At 39.7% G+C, this 16,286-nt stretch overlaps 1 protein-coding gene across 1 annotated transcript in view; it reads right to left on the bottom strand.

The window, feature by feature from the left end:
• SNAP91 (synaptosome associated protein 91) overlaps window positions 1-16,286 on the bottom strand; it is a 146,946-nt gene that overhangs the window by 20,367 nt on the left and 110,293 nt on the right. Inside the window, exons 17-22 of the mRNA XM_054023734.1 lie at window positions 5,791-5,898; window positions 4,917-5,174; window positions 4,614-4,691; window positions 4,389-4,460; window positions 3,767-3,850; window positions 2,621-2,704 (exon numbers count right to left, since the gene is read on the bottom strand). Of these exons, the coding sequence (XP_053879709.1) occupies window positions 2,621-2,704; window positions 3,767-3,850; window positions 4,389-4,460; window positions 4,614-4,691; window positions 4,917-5,174; window positions 5,791-5,898 (684 nt within the window). The remainder of the gene's footprint in view (window positions 1-2,620; window positions 2,705-3,766; window positions 3,851-4,388; window positions 4,461-4,613; window positions 4,692-4,916; window positions 5,175-5,790; window positions 5,899-16,286) is intronic.

Below are 16,286 nucleotides of genomic sequence, written 5' to 3'. Positions count from 1 at the left end.
GCAGCTGTTTTGGAACCAGTATATGTAATCATTTCTGGAACAGGCACTTACTTTCTTGTCATGCAACGAAGTTTTTCATGCATATGCTTAGATGCTGTTGGGAGATGTGTTCTCCTTTGGATTTACCCCAAAAGAAACTCAGCACTTGCAAAATAAAAATGGTCATTCCTATCTTTTAGAGGATAGCTTCCCTATTTAAGGACTTATTGCGTGAACGGGACCATATAAGAACGTGGATGAGGAAAAAAACCTAATCCATATTGACCAGCTGAGAAAGATTTAAGCCACCTTACTTTAAAGATGACAGTATGCAAATATTTAAGGGACAAATATTCCTTAACAAATAGGGCCAAATAGTTCATAAGTGCTGGAACAGTTTTTATAGCTGGGAGTGCTGAAAGCGATTCAACAAAACTCAAAACCTTGTACATACAATGGAAACCACTTCAAACGAGGGAGTGCTGCTGTACCCCAAGCACCCATGAAGTAGTTACCTGAAAGGTAGCAAGGAAAGATTTTCACTTTAATTCTGAATTAAGAGCCCATATATATGAGAGGGATTTAAAAAGGGAGTACAGTATTAGAAAAGCAGTAACATGTTCAATCTGCTAACTCAAGGGAGAAGAGATAACATCTTTAGTTACTGGACTTGCCAAATTCATTTTCTAGATGAACCAAAGTCACAGTGAGTTAGTGACTATTCTTTGGCCATTTAGAAATATATAAATGTATTTCCTGAAACTAGAGGAAAACTGGCTAGGAACTTTTTCCACCACTAATTTAGTGGCCTTTTTGGTTTGGTGTAGAACAGTTAGCTTGTGTTATCTGAGCCAGTATATGCCATCACATCAGGTTTGGTAGCATAAAAAGGTAATACTTCCAAGTTGGTCATTGCCTAATGTAAGTCAATAAAAAGGGTACTGCTCACGAAGTTGGCACATGGTAAACACCAAAGAAGAAAGCCAAATACTTAGTGGTGGAAGAAGGAGGCTGTAAACATGGATATTTCTGGTTGATGTGCATTTATTTTTACTGGAAGAAGAGCAAAAAAAGAGTGTCATACTTGTCCCCCAGAAGGAATAGTGTGTTACATGTACACTTGGCAACGAAGCTTCAAGGAATCAGACTGACATGAGGCAGTCATCTTAAACTTGAAAATCAGCACAACAACCTCAGTTTTGATTTGGTGCCATACTCAGCACAGTTCAGGTTTTTACAATCCCTTCTGATATGAAGAGTGACAAACACTTTGAATGCTGAGGGTGTTATGCTGCTCCTTTGTAATAGCGTCCTTTGTCCCAGTTCTTCTTACCGAGGGATACTATGAGTTTACTTTCCACATAGTTTGGATCAATTAAATCAGAAGAAAATAACTTTTCATCCTACTTTCCATGGAACATCTAAAAACTAAAATTATGCACTGATATTGCAGCCATCACTTAGAAGTGACCTTAATTTATTAGCTATAATCTGCAGCACAAGTAGTACAGTAGGACCACTTTGATCAGTAACCCCAAACTGTGCAATGTTAAGGTATTCTAATATAATTCAAGTAGAGATGCCTTTGCAGTAACAGATTTAAATTCAAATGAGTTTATATTGTTTGATTTAACAGAAGCATAGCAGTACCACATAATAGTTGTGAGGTTCTGATCACCTCACTAAATCTTCAGTTTATATTAATTTTGAGAGCTGCTCATTTAGATATTTTCATTGTTTAAGATATTTGTATCACGTTTGACCTTATCCTGATTATGCACGGTTTGGATTCTTTTTTCCTCAATGCAAAGTTTTTGGACAGAACTTTATTAAGTCTAGTACAGTACTGAACATATTTAGTCCAATAGATCATTCTCCCAAAACTGCTAACAGCAGTTATCCTCTGCTTCTCAGTTAGCCAAAATGTAAAATGGGGTAAGTGATGTTTGCAAGGATTAGTTAACATACCTTCAGAGCTTTGAAAATAACTATCTGAATATTGTCAGAAATTAAATAAACTACAAATGGTGATACTTCCATTTGTTAAAGAACGCTTGTACAGCTGCGAAGATACAGGACAAGTGTTTAGCATGGAGAGGTTTGTTTAATAACACTGACAAGCAGTTATACCCCAAAGTTATCAAAATTGTAACTAGTCTAGAGCAAGTTTACTTCTATATAATCAACTCTTGTTTCCTGGAACTAAAGTTATCCTGTTTACTTGCATAGCAACACAAATATGCATGGGACCGTACAATAGATATAATACCTATTTCCAACCTTGAAGTAAAACCTAAAGGAAGAACCAACAGGAGGAGATTAGGAGAAATAAGGAGAGGGAAGTAGGGTTAGGAAAAGGGAAGAATAAGAGGATGAGAACAATATGATCATGCAGTCACTTAGGAGGTGATGTGCCATGAAAGTAGTAAGATGTTATACAAAGCTTTATTTAAGCTACTTAAGAATGTTTAATACTATGAAATCTTTGCTGCTGTCCAACAACATTTATAGTTTACTTCACTGCAAAATGAAGGTTCATTTTGAAATAAAATAGGAGTGTGACCTAAAAAAAAAAAAAAATCCAAAAAAACACTCTTCCACAATGAAGTACATAAATTTTATTTAAATTTGTATTTATTACCAGCCAGTAAGTCTGCAGAAGCTGAGGAACTAGAAGCTGTCTGGGTTGCAGGTTGGGGTTCAGAAGCACTACTTCCAAAAGCATCTACAGGGTAAATTCCACAATGCAGCAAGAAAGGCAAAAAAAAGTTTAACATAAATACTCTGATTCATCATTGCTATGAAAAGAATGCATGAATAGCAGTAGTATGACAACTTAATTCACCAGGTAGAATTACAGAATGAGGAGCAAACATGTTTGGGAACCTCAGACAGAATTGCAGAAAAAGTGGTTTTGATTGCATATAGTCAAGGTGGAGAAATAAGGCAATAAGCCAACACTTTTTAAAAAAAAGATTTTCATATGGGAAATACAAGTGATTTTTTTGACCAACACTTCACCTGTGAGGCTTGTAAAACTGGTGGGTTTTTCCAATAGGAGACCCCAACTATATTTACAGTGTTATTTTTGACTTGAGTTAAGCCATTTACACAGATCCACATAATGGATTAAATAAAAGGCAATGATAACTCCAGCTAAAAGTATATAGAGCTGAAAGTGCTCTTTAACAACTTACAAGCCTGTCATTTTAGTTGACTGTTTCACTGAAGTTTAGAAATAGCTTCATAATACATGAAACAAATTCTGTGGTGTTGGCATATACAGATAAAGTCTTATAAAAGCTAAGAGTTGGCTATGCCTACCCTAACTTCCACCATTTCAGATCAATTCGATATAATCTAGTAGAATTCACATTTACCAATTTGTTTTAGTTTATATACCAATTCCAGCTGCTTACAGAAGTTAAGCTGCTCAGAGAAACATCAACAGAAGATGAAAAGATACAGCTACACATAATGTATTTTGAGTGAAAACTCAAATACTTGATCAAGAAACATAACCCATGCACTGAATATAGATGATAGAATGGTAAATACAATGAGAATGGATAATGTAATAGAAGTGTTGCAACCATTTATTTGCAGTTTAAGTTTTATTGAGTTTTTGGATAGGAAGACTTCAATACATACAAAGCTGTTCAGCTGCAACACTGCATAAGCTAAATTGTGAAAAGAGGAAATTGCAACTGCCAACATGAAAACAGCGTAAATGTATTTGAAATGAAGTGATTTAACTTGCAAGTGGTGAGGAAGGAGAAATACCCACCACCAAATAGGTCAATCACACCTGAAGAATCCACTTTTGCTGGAGAGGCAACGGGTAGAGGAGATGGTGCTGCAAATGCATCCACTGCAGTAGGCATATGACAGATAATATTTAGTATCAGCAAGTTAATAGCAATGATAACTAAATATTTTGAAATCCACACTTAGACTCCACCAGTTAGCACCACAGGACTTGTACATTAGTTGAGATACCAATCTACAACACTGCAATCAGAAAGTATGTGAAGTTTTGCATATATTAGTTTTTTAAAACCCCGTTTATGATTAAGACAGCTTTGTTGTGCACAGTGTAGCACTTATTTTCTGAAAAATTAAGGCTAAACATACATGTCATCTACTTCCAGTATAGATAACTTCAGTGGAGCTGGCAAACTGAACGTTAGCTGACACTAAATCTGAAGTTTTATTTTTAAGACATGTTTGTCTATTGGGACCATTAGAAAATATTCTTCAGGAATAACATGCATCACAATTTATCATTGAAACATTTGAGGTATTATAGATTGAGAATCCCCTTTCAAATCCCTAAGTATGAATCAATCATTTATTTTTACTTGGGAAAAGACTGAAAATCTGTAGTGTCCTGTGAAACAAGCACTCACCAGATAAGAGATCAGCAGTGAGAGAACTCTCAGGCACAGGAGAAGTTCCATGTGGTGGAGATGAAAAAGCATCTTCCAGAAGTAAAAGAAAAACCAAGAAGTAGTAAGTACTGTGTTTAAATCAAAGTCAGCTTATGCTGTAACAGTGTCAAATGAGAGGACATTTAAGGGAAAAACAAACAAAAAAACCCACTACATTGTGGGAAAGGATCTTTTTCTCTTTACCTGTACCAAACAGGTCTATGTTAGGAGTAGCATCTGGTTTAGGCGCTGCGGGAGCATCAGGAGCAGACTCAAATAAATCTAAGACCAAGAACATACATGTCTAACTCATTTTGGAAGACAGGACTGAAAGCAGTAACTTTTCAGTTTTGCACATCGTATTTGGAGAATTTTAAAAGACTGGCTCTTTGTCTGTAAAGAGCCTTCTAATATACAGTATACATGCAATAATGATAGTGTATGCTGTACATTTATTTGACAAACCAGAGTTCAATCCACCAGAATCAAAGACTTAAAAACAATTACCACCAAAGATATCTAGAGCAGGAGGAGCGGAAGTGGTGGTAGTGGTGGTGGCAGATGTGGTGGCTGTGGTGGTAGTGGTTGTTGCTGTAGCAGCAGTAGCAGTGGCAGCAGTGGCAGCTGGAGAAGGAGTAGTTGCGGGAGCTGGAGTAGCTGCACTAGTAGGGGTAACTACAGGAACACTGGTCTCAGTTGGCTTCATAGCAAAGAGGTCCAGCTCAGGAGCAGCCTCTGCACTACCTTCAGATGGGGCAAAGGGGTCTTGTAAAAAGGAAAGCGGAGAATATATACATATAGGATCAGTAAGGGAGGAAATTAGCAAAAAATCAAGCATAACTATGGGTAACATACATACACAGCAGATACACACAATGACTAGGCTATTGACTTCTCTGTAACATCTATCCTACTGATCTGGGAAAGCTATGCAGCGGTTTTTCTAAAATAAAGTATTTTATAAAGGTGGAAAGTTTGGGGAATTGAACGCAAAGGTTTTTTTTTTTTTTTTTTTTTTTGAAAGGTTGGTTTGGCAAGATTGAAATGCAGCAGATGAAGATAACGGAAGAAAACAGGTTAGGCTCCAAAACATTAACAGGATATTAAACTTGTTGCTGCTTACAACACTCAGCATTGTCAAAATTATTCAGTAGTGCTACTGAATAAATGTACGGAGAAAGGATACCGGCTTTGACAGAAGACACATGCAGTTATGTGAAGAATGCTCTTCTGTTTCAAAGTTCTATGCTTTTGATCAACTACAATGAATACTATGTACTGAGGGGAAAAAAAGATTGACGGATAATTTCAGAAAAAAAAACACACTGCCATGTAGTTTAATACTACAACACACACACGAGACTAATGACATAAAACCCACCATTTCCTGAACATGCATCAAGTGCTGCTGCTACAGGGGTTGGGGTAGCTGGTGCTGCTGCCCCTTCAGGTGCCGCAGGGGCTTCTCCAGGAGAAGCTGCAAAGGCATCTTGAGTGCAGTTTTTTAAAACAGAAATTAAAAGGATAAAGAGAAGAAAAATATAGTAAAAGAACCAAGTTAAATTGCATAGGAAGATTCCCTTATACAACATGAATTTTTATTAGTATTTTTACTGATGCAAGATAAAGCATGCATCAAATTCTCAATCTCCCCGCCCCCAACCCCATTCAATGTATTTATTTTAAATGAGACTACACATTAATACTTTGAGGTGGTAGGCAAGATGCATATTAACATGTTAAAGGCAACAGGATTCTTATTGTATAAGGGTTCTGAGCAGCATGTTTATGTAACATGAGAAGTTAACTAAAGCATGTAAAAAGTTTGGCAGTAAACTGATGCCAATTAAGATATTAAACATTCATGTTCAGTCAAATAACCTCAATGTATGTCTGAACAATAATTTATCTAGCATGTAACTTTTAGTTTCCTGAATATTCTGAGGAGCTAAAAGCTTGTGCTGTGAACTAGAATTTGCAGTTCTCTTATTGTACTACTGGCAGCATTTTATTGACTAGAATTTGTGAATCCCATTTATAGCGAAACCTCATTTGTGAGATACCGGTCAGTTATGTGGATATCCTGAGAAGTGGAATTTTAATTACGTATTGTAAAAAAACAGACCAGTGAATGGAAATTCAATCATTCTTTGTGATTAACCGTAATAGTTTAAAATATTTCTAATTCCTGAAAGGTGCTGCACTAAAACTTTAGCAGTTGAAATTTTTTTTTGTAGCCTAGTCTTATAAAACATCCCAGGAACTGTAGTGTTTTCCCATGAGTATTGATACTCACTGGGCTACCCAGATGGAAACACTCCTTTGCACTTTTCTATAACCCATCTATTTCTCCATATATTGCAGCTCAGCAGTCTAAATTCAGCCTTTATCCATGTATCCATTTGATAATGTAACTTTTAAAATTAGTCTTATTGATTTAATGAACATTGACATGCAAAATTATAAGGCCCTCTAAAATAATTTGTTAGAAAACATTAGCAGGTCTTGAGCATTTGCATGAGAGGATTCACTATAAAAAGGGTTTCACAGACCTTCAGACAAATTAACCAACTTTCTAAAAAAAATCAAGAACTCTAAAAATAATAAATAATAATAATAATAATAATTATTATATGTTCGCTCATCTTACTTTTGACAGCGTAAGAAAGTTCATCTTAACATACGGTGTAGTAAAAGACAACAAACCATCTAATTTTATATCAGTGTTCCCTTGAGACTAAATATGTAAAAATTGACCCAAACATTAAATTCGGGTGATAGTTGAGCAATAGTTTTTTGCTTTTTTAATCAAGTGCTAACATTATAGCATTTTAAGCTTTGAAACCATTATAGTAATACATTCCCAGCATTATACAACTAGGCCTGAGTTGGGTAAGTTAGGGTACATCTACACTACAGGGGGGAGTCGATTTAAGATACGCAAATTCAGCTACGTGAATAGCGTAGCTGAATTCGACGTATCGCAGCCAACTTACCCCGCTGTGAGGACGGCGGCAAAATCGACTTCTGCGGCTTTCTGTCGGCGGCGCTTACTCCCACCTCCGCTGGTGGAGTAAGAGCACCAATTTGGGGATCGATTGTCATGTCCCGACGGGACGCGATAAATCGATCCGAGAGGTCGATTTCTACCCGCCGATTCAGGCGGGTAGTGTAGACCTAGCCTTAGGCACATAATGTTAAGTCTTACTACCACATCTAGTGTTTACTATCATGGAGTAGTCCTAAAGCGACAATTCATTGGGACTACCCACATAAGCAATCAGTGCACAGTAGCATTTGCATGATCAGGTCCTAAAGTGTGGTGTACAACACATTCAGCTATCTAAAGCATTTTTAAGTCCTAAATGTTCAATGTTGCTCAGGAGATAGAAAGGAATGAGGAAAAAATAGTTAACTGCAAAGTTCCTGTTAGAAAGGAATGCTGCAACCGCATTGCCAAGCCAGCATGAGAAAGCTTTACATGCTGTAACAAGTTTCAATTTGAATGAAAATGCCCATTTTAAAAACAAATTTTATGCCAACTACTCTTTTAAAAAAAAAAAAAAAAGCTCAAGACGACATGCATCTGAACTTCAGCAAAACTAGATGAAAGCTGATATTTTAATTCTATCAGACCAAATAAAAAGCGAGAACTAAGAGCAAGAGGAAAAAGTGCCTGCCAATAAGCAGTTTCTCATTATTGAATTAGAAATTTAAATGCATTTAATTTACAAGAATTCACAATGGCAAAACTGAATGGCAGTTGTTCAAACAGTAAAACATATAATCAGTCAAAAATTCTCTACATTATTGCAGAAATACTACACACTGGCACATGATTTAGAAGAATGGGGAAATCTGATCAGTTTAACAAAGAATTGGACTAAAAGTTTTTTGAATTTGGGTACTTCCAACTATAATTGCTTTTGAAGGTCTGTATGTGAGTGACTTTTTGCCTACATCACCAGCTTCTGAGTCAGTGGAGAGTTTCATCTGGAATACAATCTCTGGTATTATTCCTGGAGAGATAAACACTTCCAATGTACTATATAAAGTAGACTGATACTGTGGAATACTTTCAGTAAATACCGGTTTTAGATAACTTTGTTCTGATAATATAGTGTATTACATTAAGAAAATAAAAAAACCCTCGTGGGATTGCAAGAAAGCCCATCAGGATTACTTGGAATAATAATTAGTTATGCGCTGAGACCATGTAAGCAAGGGCATAAAAGCTTATTCATATTAAGATGTAAAACACCATCTCTGAAACGTAACAGCTAAAGAACTCCAGCAGGGTTAACACTTCCCCTGCCTCCTCCAGGACACCCCCTTCCCCCCCAAATACTCATAAAAGGGAGTGGCAGGCTCGGAGTATGGCAAATAAATGTTTTCAGTTCTGGTTTCATACTTAGTTGGGACCTACAATAGGTTTTCAACTTGTAATCAGAACTCTAGCTAGCTATACTATGATTTTCATAACTTTCTAAAGTGCTCAGACTATCTACTATACAAAGACTTACAATAGTGAACTAATATTCAAATGGCGCTACAATCCTAACAGTTTCTGAAAGTTTTTGGTTGATCAGAATAAGCCACAAAGGATGCCCTTAAAAGCTTGTGAGACTAAAATAAACTTACCTTAGCAGCAGTCCCCATAATATATGATTTACCTTAAGTATTTCAGCATAAGATTTTAAAACAAAAATAAACCCGCACAAGTTTTGCTACAAACTTTGAAAAGCATGTCAAGTCAAGTCATGAAAAAACTGTACTGCACATACAGTTAGAATTATAATGGAAATATTCACAAGCCTAGCTTAATTTTCAATATATTGCATATGCTATGTACTTTTCAAATTTCATTCATCTTGGATTATAAAGTAGTCTAGTTATTTTCTCCTTCTAATCCCATAGTACTGGCACAATACTGCTGTCTCTGAATTTATTATGTAAAATTTAAGATTAATGACATTTCTACTCAATTTTTTTACACTCCCACTTTAAAAGAAATAATCACAAAATCAAAGTTTTGGTTCTATAGACTAATGTAAAATAAATGGGTACATGATCCCTGGTTAGGTCTGGAATGAGAAAAATAACTGCATTACTTAAAAGAACACACTAAATCTGTATGAAACATACATTTTTGAAACCCTTAAATTAAGAGTACACAATTTGTGACTATTGAGATACTGTTAACATCTACATAAAGTTAGATGTGCATATTGCTTTAGGAAAAATTCTGTGTTTTCAATACAACACATCTTTCTTCTCTTGAGCTCTGCAGGAAGACAATTATGCTTCCTTACTTAGAGACCACTGAAAAATATTTTGTCTACAAATTCATAATTGCAGACTGTGCATGCCATGTTATGTGGCCATATGGCCCATAAAATGGCAAAATATTTCATACAGGCACTGAGACTTGCTGGATAGGGTTGCCAACCCTCCTGGATTGGCCAGGAGTCTACCGGAATCGGCACCAATCTCCTAGTGGCTATTGAAAGCAATCCAGGAGATTTTAATAGCTGCTAAAAGCCCGGTTGCCAGCACAGCGGAGCTAAGGCAGGCTCCCTACCTGCTCTGGCTCTGCGTGGCTCCTGGAAGCAACCAGCATGTCTGACTCCTAGGCACAGGGGAGATCAGGGGATCTCTGCGCGCTGCCCCTGCCTCGTGCACCAACTCCACAGCTCCCATTGGCCGGGAATCAATGGTACCTGCATGTGGAGCCACCTGGCCACCCTGAGCCTAGGAGCCGGACATCCCTGTTGCTTCCAAGAGCTGCCCAAGGTAAGCATAGCCTGGTCAGACCCCACACCCCAACTCCCTGCCCCTTATCCCCGCAGCACCCAAACTCTCTCCCAGAGCCAGCACCCCAAACACCCTCCTGTACCCCAACCCCTGCCTCAGCCTGGTGAAAGTGAGTGAGGGTGGGGGAAGAGTGAGCGATGGAGGAAGGGGGGATGGAATGAGCAGGGGTTGGGGCCTTGGAGCAGAGACAGGACAAGAATGTTCGGATTTCTACTATTAGAAAGTTGGCAACCATAGTACTGAAGCACAATTCTCTTATGAACTCACTGTCAAACAACTCCACTCTACTAAACAAAAGTCAGTGATGAAAGGGTGGAAGATCAGAAAATGAATCTGCACATAAAACTACTTTTAAATGCCAGTAACTCTGCTTTCTTCATGTAATCTCTCAGCATAGATCACTATGCCACCTCACCAAAAATCAAAACGCTAAGAAATATTAAAATAAGCAACATCAGTAGCTCATAAACCCAAGAAATGTTCATTAAAGCATTATCAGAGCTACAGCTAGTGAAGAACATTTAAATCAGCATTATTTTGATACAAACTGTTGACAAGTGAATTGGAACAGTCTGTAAGAAGGATATTCAACAATATTATCTCAGAAGATTCTTGGTAAGTTTCTTTTCTGTTATATTAGAGAATGGGGAAAGTCATGTAATTTTCATCCCTCAATTAAAAAACCAAAACACAACCAGTTACTCATGCATTTTTAAAAGCAGTAGCCTTAGTGAAGCAACTTTGCTTCAAGTTTCTTGTCCCTTAACCAGCCCCAAAGGGGACAAAAAAATTGAAGGACAGAAGAAAATAAGAGCTGGAAGTGTTGGCCTAAGGGATTAGTGAGGGGAAACTGAGATTTCAGCTATAGATCACTGGGCTGTGTTTGACCCAGATCAGTAGTAATCAAAAGTTACTAACTAATAGTCATTTGGTGCCTTTCGCAGAAGGTTTTAATCTGAGTCTGGTGCTTAGCAGATACATCTTTACTATACAAGAGTCATTTAAACTTATGTTTCTTGTGGGCAGCTTCAAGAGAAAGGCAAAGACCAATAGATCCTGGAGGAGACTAAACCAGGGATTCTCAAACTTCATTGCACTGCGACCCCCTTGTGACAACAAAAATTACCACAGAACCCCAGAAGTGGGGACTGAAGCCTGAGCCCATCCAAGCTCCACCACCCGGGGGGAGGGAGAGAAAACACAAAGCTAAAGCCCCACTGCCCCAGACTAGGGGACCAAAGCCGAAGCCCAAGGGCTTCAGCCCCAGGCAGGGAGCCTATAACCTTAGCCCCACCGCCCAGGGCTGAAGCCCTCAGGCTTGGGCTTTGGCTCTGGCTCCAGGCCCCGGCAAGTCTAAGCCAGCCCTGGCAACCCCATTAAAATGGCATTCCGACCCACTCTGGGATCCCGATCCACAGTTTGAGAACCACTGGGCTAAACTATCCTTTCATCCCTATGTCTAATGGTACATCAGGTCAAAGCACATTAGTAGGCAGGTGTAATGAAATCTGCAATGCTGCTGCCCAGGGCCGGCTCCAGGCACCAGCTTAAGAAGCAGGTGCTTGGGGCGGCCAAGGGAGAAGGGCGGCATGTGCGGCAATTTGGGGGCGGCAGGTCCCTCACTTCCTCTAGGAGCGAAGGACCTGCCGCCGAACTGCCACCGCCGATAGCAGCTTCCCCCCCCCCCCCCCCTTGCTGCCGCTGGTCGCGATTGTGATTGCGGCTTTTTTTTTTTTTTTTTTTTGCGTGCTTGGGGCGGCAGAAATGCTGGAGCCGGCCCTGCTGCTGCCTATATGGCATCTGATCTATGGATGCTTAGAATATAGCAGACTTGTGTCAATTCAGTGACTCATGAAGGATACCTTTTCCATGAAAATTCAAAACTCTCAGAATCAAAAAAAGACTAGAGGAAAGGTGTGAGTTAGATATGCTTAAGAGCTTTTGTAAACAGGGGCCGCTAACAGGGAGTTTCGAGAGGGAGTTTGGAAGGGGAGTGGGAAGGGGGCAAGGTCCACTTACCATTCTTTAAAACCTTTAAACTAAACTATAATAAAAACTTCTTGATTTAAACAAAAACCCTTTCATTAACCTAGGTAGCTGTAGGAGAAAATGCAGGCAGAAGCCTAGCAGCAGAGTGGGGGCTATCCTGTTTATTGCACTTAGTGTAGCATGTATAATTATCTGCCCTGTGGGCGGGTGGCGTATGTGTGCATTCGGTGCAAGGAGCTCCTGGCCCTCATAGACCACGTATGGGCTTTGGAGGCCAGGGTGGCGGAACTGGAGAAGCTAAGGAAGGCAGAGAGGTATGTTGATGAGGCTTTCCGGGACACAGGAATTGTCCCACCTCCGGTCAGACAGCCCCTGCGCTATTAAGGAGGATGAAAGGCTCAGGGAAGGAGGGCAGTCAATGGGAGCATAGTTGGGACCCTCCTTCCAGATGATATTGGGGCATCCTCTCGCACTGAGGTTACCTCTCCAGGAAGGAACTCTGGTCATTAGAAAAGGCAGGTGTTCATAATGGGAGATTCAATCATTAGAAACAGATAGCTGGGTTTGTGATGACTGGGAGAACCGTATGGTGACTTGCCTGCCCAGTGCGAAGGTTGCAGATCTCTGGAGGCATCTAGATAGACTTATGTGTAGTGCTAGGGAGGAGCCGGTGGTCGTGGTACATATAGGTACCAAAATGACATAGGGAAGGGTAGGAGAGACATCCTGGAGGCCAAATTTGGGCTGCTAGGAAAGACTGAAATCCAGGACCTCTATGGTGGCATTTTCAGAAATGCTTCCAGTTCCACACGCAGGGCCAGGTAGGCAGGCAGAGCTTCAGAGTCTCAATACGTGGATGAGACGATGGTGTAGGGAGGAGGGATTTAGATGTATTAGGAACTGGGGAAACTTTTGGGATGGGGGAGCCTATACAGGAAGGATGGGCTCCACCTAAACCAGAGTGGATCCAGACTGCTGGCACTTAACATTAAAAAGGCTGCAGAGGAGCATGTGGTTTGGACAGAGACTTCTCTTAGAGGAGAGTCTATTGATAGAGATTCTCTAGGTTTTAATCAGGAGGAGAGGATGGAGAAGGATAAAGTAGGGGCCAGATCAGACGAGAAACATTTACATAAAAAAAAAAAAAAGAATCAGACACATCAGAAAATTAAGCTCAGTACCAATGTGGACACAAGAACAAATGGATATAAACTGGCCATCAAGTTTAGATTTGAAATTAGACGAAGGTTTCTAACCATAAGAGGAGTGAAGTTCTGGAATAGCCTTCCAAAGGGAGCAGTGGAGGCAAAAGACATCTGGCTTCAAGATTAAGCTTGATAAATTTATGGAGGGGATAGTAGGATAGCTTAATTTTGGCAATTAATTGATTTTTGACTATTAGCAGTAAATATGCCCAATGGCCTGTGATGGGACACTAGATAGGGTGGGATCTGAGTTACTACAGAGAATTCTTTCCTGGGTGCTGGTTGGTGAGTCTTGCTCAGGGTTTAGCTGATCGCCATATTTGGGGTCGGGAAGGAATTTTCCTCCAGGGCAGATTGGCAGAGGCCCTGGGTTTTTTTCGCTTTCCTCTGCAGCGTGGGGCACAGGTCACTTGCTGGAGGATTCTCTGCACCTTGAAGTCTTTAAACCACAAGCTGAGGACTTCAATAGCTCAGACATAGGTCAGGTGTTTGTTACAGGAGTGAGTGGGTGAGATTCCGTGGCCTGCATTGGGCAGGTCAGACTAGAAGATCATAATGGTCCCTTCTGACCTTAAAGTCTATGAGTCTATAACAGGTCATGCAGGGGTGGGGGTGTGAAAGAAAATGTAGACTCAAATTAAGTAAAAATCTTAAATGAATCCACATGTTCCATAGAATCTCTATGGATAGAAATTCCATGCTCTAATAAGAATATAATAGTAGGGATCTATTATCGACCACCTGACCAGGACAGTGATAGTGACTATGAAATGCTAAAGGAGATTAGAGAGGCTATCAAAATAAAGAACTCAGTAATAGTGGTGGATTTCAATTATACCCATATTGACTGGGTACATGTCACTTCAGGACAAAATGCAGAGACAAAATTTCTTGATACTGCTTCTTGGAGCAGCTGGTACAGGAACCCAAAACGGGAGAAGCAATTCTCAATTTAGTCTCGAGTGGAGAGCAGGATCTGATCCAAGAACTAACAGGATCGATTGGAAATAGTGACCATAATATAACAACATTTAACATTCCTGTGGTGGGAAGAACACCCCAACAGCCCAACGCTGTGGCATTTAATTTCAGAAAGGGGAACTATGCAAAAATGAGGAGGAAAGAAACAGAAATTAAAAAGGTACAGTGACTAGAGTGAAATCCCTGCAAGCTGCATGGACACTTTTCAAAGACACCATAATAGAGGCCCAACTTAAATGTATACGCCAAATTAAAAAACACAGTAAAAGAACTAAAGAGCCACCATGGCTTAACAACCATGTAAAAGAAGCAGTGAGAGATAAAAAGGCATCTTTTAAAAAGTGGAAGTCAAATCCTAGGGTAGGTCTATACTTACCTCCGGGTCCGGCGGTAAGCAATTGATCTTCTGGGATCGATTTATCGCATCTTGTCTAGATGCAATAAATCGATCCCGGAAGTGCTCGCCGTCGACGCCGGTACTCCTGCTCCGCAAGAGGAGTGCGCGGAGTCGACGGGGAGCCTGCCTGCCGCGTGTGGACCCGCGGTAAGTTCGAACTAAGATACTTCGACTTCAGCTATGTCATTCACGTAGCTGAAGTTGCGTATCTTAGTTCGAAGTGGGGGGTTAGTGTAGACCAGCCCCTAGTGAGGTAAATAGAAAGGAGCATAAACACTGCCAAATAACATGTAAAAATGTAATAAGAGAAGCCAAAAAGGAGTTTGAAGAACAGCTAGCCAAAAACTCAAAAGGTAATAAAGTGTTTAGCAGGCTTCCTGCTTCTGATGTACTTGAACAACCAGTGGGGCCCCTGGAAGATCAAGATACAAAAGGAGCACTTAAAGACCATAAAGTCATTGCAGAGAAATTAAATGAATTCTTTGCTTCAGTCTTCATAGCTGAGGATATTCAGGAGATTCCCAAACCTGAGTCGTCCTTTGTAGGTGACAAATCTGAGGAATTGTCACAGATTGAAGTATCATTAGAGGAGGTTTTGGAATTAATTGATAAACTTAACAGTAAAAAGTCACCGGGACCAGATGGCATTCACCCAAGAGTTCTGAACGAACTCAAATGTGAAATTGCAGAACTATTAACTATGGTTTGTAACCTGTCCTTTAAATCAGCTTTTGTACCCAATGACTGGAAGATAGCTAATGTAACGCCAATATTTAAAAAGGGCTCTAGAGGGGATTCCGGCAATTATAGACGGGTATGTCTAACATCAGTACTGGGAAAATTAGTTGAAACAATAGTAAAGAATAAAATTGTCAGACACACAGAACATAAATTGTTGGGCAAAAGTCAACATGGTTTCTGTAAAGGGAAATCATGTCTTACTAATCTATTAGAGTTCTTTGAAGGGGTCAACAAACATGTGGACAAGGGCGATCCAGTGGACATAGTGTACTTAGGTTTCCAGAAAGCCTTTGACAAGGTCCCTCACCAAAGGCTCTTATGTAAATTAAGTTGTCATGGGATGAGGGGGAAGATCCTTTCATGAACTGAGAACTGGTTAAAAGACTGGGAACAAAGGGTAGGAATAAATGGTAAATTTTCAGAATGGAGAGGGGTAATTAGTGGTGTTCCCCAAGGGTCAGTCCTAGGACCAATCCTATTCAACTTATTCATAAATGATCTGGAGAAAGGGGTAAACAGTGAGGTGGCAAAGTTTGCAGACGATACTAAACTGCTCAAGATAGTTAAGACCAAAGCAGACTGTGAAGAACTTCCAAAAGATCTCACAAAACTAAGTGATTGGGCAACAACATGGCAAATGAAATTGAATGTGGATAAATGTAAAGTAATGCACATTGGAAAAAATACATACAATATGATGGGGGCTAATTTAGCTACAACTAATCAGGAAAGAGACCTTGGAGTCATCGT

This window comes from Malaclemys terrapin, chromosome 3 (genome assembly GCF_027887155.1).
Source record: "Malaclemys terrapin pileata isolate rMalTer1 chromosome 3, rMalTer1.hap1, whole genome shotgun sequence".
NCBI classification, from domain to species: Eukaryota; Metazoa; Chordata; order Testudines; family Emydidae; genus Malaclemys; species Malaclemys terrapin.
This window is presented reverse-complemented; position numbering and strand designations above follow the sequence as displayed.